Source organism: Austrofundulus limnaeus, unplaced genomic scaffold (genome assembly GCF_001266775.1).
Source record: "Austrofundulus limnaeus strain Quisiro unplaced genomic scaffold, Austrofundulus_limnaeus-1.0 Scaffold11, whole genome shotgun sequence".
NCBI classification, from domain to species: domain Eukaryota; kingdom Metazoa; phylum Chordata; class Actinopteri; order Cyprinodontiformes; family Rivulidae; genus Austrofundulus; species Austrofundulus limnaeus.
The window spans coordinates 2,994,307-3,000,387 of NW_013952413.1; the positions used below are offsets into that span (position 1 = coordinate 2,994,307).

The window sequence follows — 6,081 nt, forward strand, 5'->3', positions numbered from 1 at the left end:
TGTGTGTGTGTGTGTGTGTGTGTGTGTGTGTGTGTGTGTGTGTGTGTGTAAAACTTTTTGTAAAAACTAAAATAGTTTCACTGACCTGAGCTGTACCCCAAAATCAATGTTACTTTGAGAAACAGAACTTAAATAAATAGGAACAAGACTTTACTACAGTTTTTGCTGCTGCACACAGAGTGGTCTCTCACTGATCTTTTTGTGTTGTTTGCACCACTGGACACATGGAAAGCAAGATGTGAATTAAAAGCAGAAATGAACCAGAGATTGCAGGACAAATCCAGTGTATAGTGACTGGTATCAAAAACCAGACCACAATCAATCATGTTACCTATTGTGCCTCTTTTTTAAAAACTCTTTTTCTATTTATCTGTTTTATCTGTTAGCTTTAGTCAAATGTGTTGTTGACACAGTCTGAAAAAAATCCCTGTGGAGGTAAATAAATAGTATTTKTTGACCGTTGAGTTCATGTTCTTTTATTTTTTGTGCAGTGTACTTTTAGTTTTTAATATTTTCATGAAAACACTGTGATGTGCCAGAGTAAGAAAAAACATGGTTAAATAATGATTTTATTGATTAGTTAAATTAAATTTGTTTTGATTAACATTAATGTGTGTTTTTGACATTACTTAGATTTAGCTTTCATGCATGGGAATTTAAATTTTTTAAGCAGCCTCACCTTTCCTCATTCTGCTGTAGATTTGAATATGTACACGGATTTTAGAAATGTATGATTTTATAAATTTTCCGATACTTTATAGGAAAAGTAGGCAGTTATTTATTTTAGGTGGGATTTGCAATGTCAAAATGTACAACCARTAATTGTTTTTGTATCTGTGATAAACACACTAGCTGATTAAACAGAATAGAGACTCAAATRTTTTTGATTGGGTTGTAAATCAGTGATCATCATGTGGTGGTTCCTCAGCCAAATCTGGCATATTAGAGGAAAAAATAGTCCTTGAGCAGATGATGTATTACTATAATATTATAAGCATTATTATAATGCTGTATACGTATGTCAATGGGATGAACGTGTTTTTTTGTTTACATGGCTTAATGCTTTTATTTCGAAAAACCGGAAAAGGAATCTGTTTAGCGGAAGCGAGTTAAACTTCCGGATATAATTTMTGTTTCGCGTATCCATAAATAATTTACTTTCCTGTACAGGAGCTTTCCTCGTCAGGTAACTTTGTCCTAATTAGTTTAGTATTTATTGACAACGTTAAAACAGTTGTTTAGCTAGCTAACGTTTTACGTCGGTGTCGTTGTAGAAACCTGTGTGTTTCTGGCAGCAAGTTAATTCAACAAAAAGCCTGCTCGGCTGGTGAGCGACAGCTCGGCGTTAGCTCAGAGGTAACACAAAAACAACCTGATGTATCAGATAACAGCTGGTTCACTGACTTCATCTGCGTTCTTTGTTTAATTTTTGAGCATCTTTTTGTGAAATGTGGACCGCATTGTTCTGGTGAATTTAGGTTAACAGGGCTGGATGTGTCCTGCGGTTGTTTACGTTGTGTTCATGTTCCGACCGTCTGACGTTTTGCTAATATGTTATTCAACATCCGTCGTGGTAGCTGTTGGCTAAAATCGCTTAAAAATGGTTAAATGTTTGACCTCTGTTTTACATCATAGGTCATTATTTGTTGTATTTTTACTGCAGCATAATCCTCTGATACAGTCAGGAAATAATTTATATTAAATAGTGAGCACATTAACACGTATCATTATGCTTTCAGTGCAAGAAGTCCTTAATTTTTTATAGTTTCGCTTCAAATCAGTCGGACTGATCTTGAGTGGTACTTCTTCAGTCTTAATGAAAATCTTTTAAGCTTTTCTTTGTCCACTTATTTCCCCCAACTCATTTTGAGTTGTGATTTATTTAAACTCTAATCTTACTGACTTGCAAGTCACTCTAACAAAATAATAAAAACATATTCTTAATTCATCACTTAGATTAAGGGAACTTTAATGTGAACGACACGTCAGTGTGAAGTGGATTATCAAACAAAGTGAGCTCTGAAACTGATCAATCTGAAAGATTTTGATTGAGAATTAGTTTCAAAATGCAACCTTTGTCTAAAAAACGTGCTAAAAATCACGAAAGCCTAAAWATAACTGCTCAACAACCCTTTTAAAAATGTTCTTTGAAGACAAAAAGGAAGGAAAGGAAATTATTTTCTTACTTAACAATGGGTGAGTTCCCTTCAGTGTAGAAGAATACAGAATAGATTGTATTCATTATAAACTTACAAACGATCATGTAATTCAGTTACAAGGCTTATGATTTATTTGTGTCGTTTAATAAGGTCAATCCTTTTCTACTTTTATGTGATGAAAGGGAGAATTAAAACTTGTAAACAATTCACTTTAAGTTTTTTTTTTGAGAATTAGTGTTTTGTTTATATCCCTGAAAAAAGAAAAAACAACAACAACATTGCACACTTGTCCTCTGCATTGAGATTACATTTGTGTAATTTTAAATCAGTTGTTAAATGTGTATTTACRTACAATTGATGCATTAATAGTCAGTGTGACAGTGAGGACATACTTGGTTAGGATCATTGACTGTTGTTTTGATTGTTCAGGAGGAAATTGTTGTGCACCATCTGAAGCACAGTACAGGCACTGTGAGTGGGTCATCAGGCAGTCTCCTTATGTCAGGCCGAAACGGGTCTGCCACTGATTCAGACTGCCGGATCTCTGAGGACTGCAGCGTCCCAGATGTTGAGCTGATGGAGCTCGGGCCACTGCTGGAGGAGGGAGGGGGCCGGCAGGTGCCATCCAAAAGTGTCCACCCAGAGGTAGGGCAGTGTGTCACCAAAACATCAAGAGAGAAGTCTTTGTAACTTTTCATCATCTCAKTAACAGCGATGCTTTGTGATCTCTTTAAAGGGAGCAGCAATGCTTTCTGAGGAAGATGATGATGAAGACGATGAGGTGGGAGAGGTTCTGACCTTACCTCTTCAGGCTCACCATGCTATGGAGAAAATGGAGGAGTTTGTACACAAGGTAATCAGGTTGTTTCAGTCGAATAGATATTTTAGACGGCACTAGAAGTCATAAGAAATTTCCGTAGACCAACATTTTTCATTACTAGGATTAACTATGGATGTGAGACTCATTATTCTGTAACAACTTATTAATACTACAAAACAAAACGAGATTGAAATAGGCCATAAAAATAGTTCTTACCATTTTTTTCATCATCAAAATAAACACTTTTCCTCTCTTGATAAAACATTAATTTAGGCTTATTCTGTTTTACTCTTTATAATCATCTCCACCTTTTTCCCACCTCAACTACCAAGTGTTTCAGTCTGTGCGTCTTTAAAGGGATCCACGATTAGTTGTAACATTAGAATTTATTTGATAAACATATTTTAACTGTAAAATAAAGACTAAAAATACTGTAGGATGTTTAGTTTTGTAAATTTTTAAAAATATATTTTAACACGGATGGAGCCATTTTATTTACACACAAAGCATTCTGGGTAAATGATGACGTGGATAGGTCCGCGGTGTGAGCGAGCTGTATCCACCCTGAAGGTTAATCTTGGACAATATCTGATGATCGACTCTTTTAAATGAAACCAGAGAGCGTTGACAGAGAGGAGAAGGTAGAAATGACTCAGTCTACAACTGAAAATGTAGATGGAGGACAACAGAGCTGCTTCATGGAAGAAGAACATCAGCTTAGCCTGTTAGCCTTTGCGCTAGCACTGACACTGTATTGCCTTATATGTATTAGCTCAGCACTAGCGTGACAAACAAGCTAAACTGAGGTCCTCCATCCATATTTTCAGTTGCAGGCTGAGTCACTTTTGTGTTCTCCTCTCTGTCATGTGGATGGAGGACCTCAGTGAYRAGAGGAGAATGTGTAGCACTGAGCTAATACATATACACGGTGATAGCATCGGGGCTAACACTAAAGCTAACAGGCTAAGCTGAGGTTCTTCTTCCATGAAGCAGCTCTGTTGTCCTCCATCCATATTTTCAGTTGTAGACTGAGTCATTTCTACCTTCTCCTCTCTGTCAACGCTCTCTGGTTTCATTTAAAAGAGTCGATCATCAGATATTGTCTAAGATTAACCTTCAGKGTGGATATAGCTCACTAGCAGCCTCGCACCGAGGACCTATCCATGTCATCATTTACCCAGAATGCTTTGTGTGTAAATAAAATGGCCCCGCCCATGTAATATATTTTTAAACTTTTAGTTTAAAAATGATAAAAACCAAACAGCCTAAAGTATTTTTACTGTCTTTATTTTACAGTTAAAATATATGTTTATCAAATAAAGTCTAATGGTACAACTAAACATGGATCCCTTTAAGGTAGACTGACCCTATATTACAACATGTAGAAGATCCCATGTTCATTAGTTAGCTAGTACACAACCTATTGTTTATTTACAACTGCTAAACACAGGTGTTTGTCACAGGAATTCAACCATAACGTTTGTCTAATATGTCAGAGTTATTGTCGAGAGGAGGTTATCTCCTCTCAGTCGTGACAAAGTGCACAACGGCAGGTTTTTTGCACCCACGTTAAATAATGCAGTGGCTACTTTAAATAACCTGAAACTTAACACACACTATCTAGTTGACRACAAAGTCCAAGAGCAAGATGTTATGTGTGACGTCTGTTTTTATTTGGGGAATCGTTTTTTCCACATTTTGAAGGTGATTTGTAGTCGAGTTGGAAAAGCAAAATGTGAAAGACTTGGGTGATTTTATAGAAAATATGGCTTTTACTTCTAATAACTTGTTATAAGTGTTTAATTTATGAATATGTTTATCCTTACAYGAATTTCACAGACTTTTAGTTTCACAAGTTGTGAATTTAAGTTTTAGTATACGTGTAAAGTTTTGGTCCTTTTTCAGGTGTGGGAGGGGCGCTGGAGGGTCATTCCTTTTCATGTCCTGCCAGATTGGCTGAAGGACAATGATTACCTCCTGCATGGACATCGACCTCCTATGCCCTCCTTCAGGGCCTGCTTTGGAAGCATCTTCAGAATTCACACTGAGACCGGCAACATCTGGACTCATCTGTTAGGTGAGCATGGAAATAATCATGTTTACAAGTTAATATACTTTTAATTTCATCTTTATTTTCTTCTTCCTCATTTATCCTCATTGCTGTTTTTGATCAGCTGAATTTCTGGAAGGTGTTGAAGTTGTTTTTGTTTTTCTCAGGGTGGATCTTATTCGTCTGTTTGGGCATTTTAACCATGTTGCGCCCCAACATGTATTTTATGGCACCGCTGCAGGAGAAAGTTGTGTTTGGGATGTTCTTCCTGGGAGCTGTCCTCTGCCTCAGCTTCTCCTGGCTCTTTCATACCGTCTACTGCCACTCAGAAAAAGTGTCTCGCACGTTCTCCAAGTAAGTGATACTGTCTAAAAATCATTTGTCACTAATAATGTTTTAAAACTGGACATTTAATTCAGACTTTCCTCAATGAGTGTAAGACTACAGGGCAAAACAATAAATGTTTGTTTGTTTGTTTTTGGTGAGTATAAGATCAGCATTAGTGTTTTAATTACTATCCAATCTTTTTGTGTTGAGTGCACTTTTAAAAGAAACAGCACATTTTGTCCTTTGTAAGCACTCTAACATTAAGGGTTTAAGTTTTTGAACGGCACTTGTGAGGCAGAATGAAGCACCTGAACAGAAAACATCACTTTATTTATTTATTTATTTATTTATTTATTTATTTATTTATTTATTGTCGACCAGTGGCTGCAGGTGACATTGATATGTTCATCTTTATTTAACGGTGACTGCCTCTGAAAAGCCGATCAGGGCTCTGTTGATGCACATGTGGTTGTGTTCAAACTAGAATTCATGTCTGTTGTGACAAAGCTTTTCATACATGTGTGTTTAATTAGTCTGCAGTCCTCCTACTTTCTGCTGATTCATGGTTAGTTCCTCAACAAAGCAGCAGTTTGAGTTGTTTTTCTGCCCCATCAGGTTTGTTTGGTTTTTATCTGATATATATATATTTATATACAGCGGGTAAAATAAGTATTGAACACGTCACCATTTTTCTCAGTAAATATATTACTAGAGGTGCTAATGAC

General features: G+C 36.4%; 1 protein-coding gene across 2 annotated transcripts in view; it reads left to right on the forward strand.

The window, feature by feature from the left end:
* The first annotated feature begins 1,122 nt into the window (after nucleotides 1-1,122).
* Nucleotides 1,123-6,081, forward strand: part of adipor1a (adiponectin receptor 1a) — a 12,360-nt gene continuing 7,401 nt past the window's right edge. The window contains exons 1-6 of one of the 2 annotated variants that reach the window (XM_014002010.1): nucleotides 1,123-1,186; nucleotides 1,275-1,356; nucleotides 2,589-2,804; nucleotides 2,896-3,012; nucleotides 4,885-5,056; nucleotides 5,197-5,383. In XM_014002010.1, the coding sequence (XP_013857464.1) occupies nucleotides 2,658-2,804; nucleotides 2,896-3,012; nucleotides 4,885-5,056; nucleotides 5,197-5,383 (623 nt within the window). In that variant the 5' untranslated portion in view covers nucleotides 1,123-1,186; nucleotides 1,275-1,356; nucleotides 2,589-2,657. Of the gene's footprint in view, nucleotides 1,357-2,588; nucleotides 2,805-2,895; nucleotides 3,013-4,884; nucleotides 5,057-5,196; nucleotides 5,384-6,081 lie in introns of both variants that reach the window. The other variant, XM_014002009.1, reaches the window with a different exon arrangement.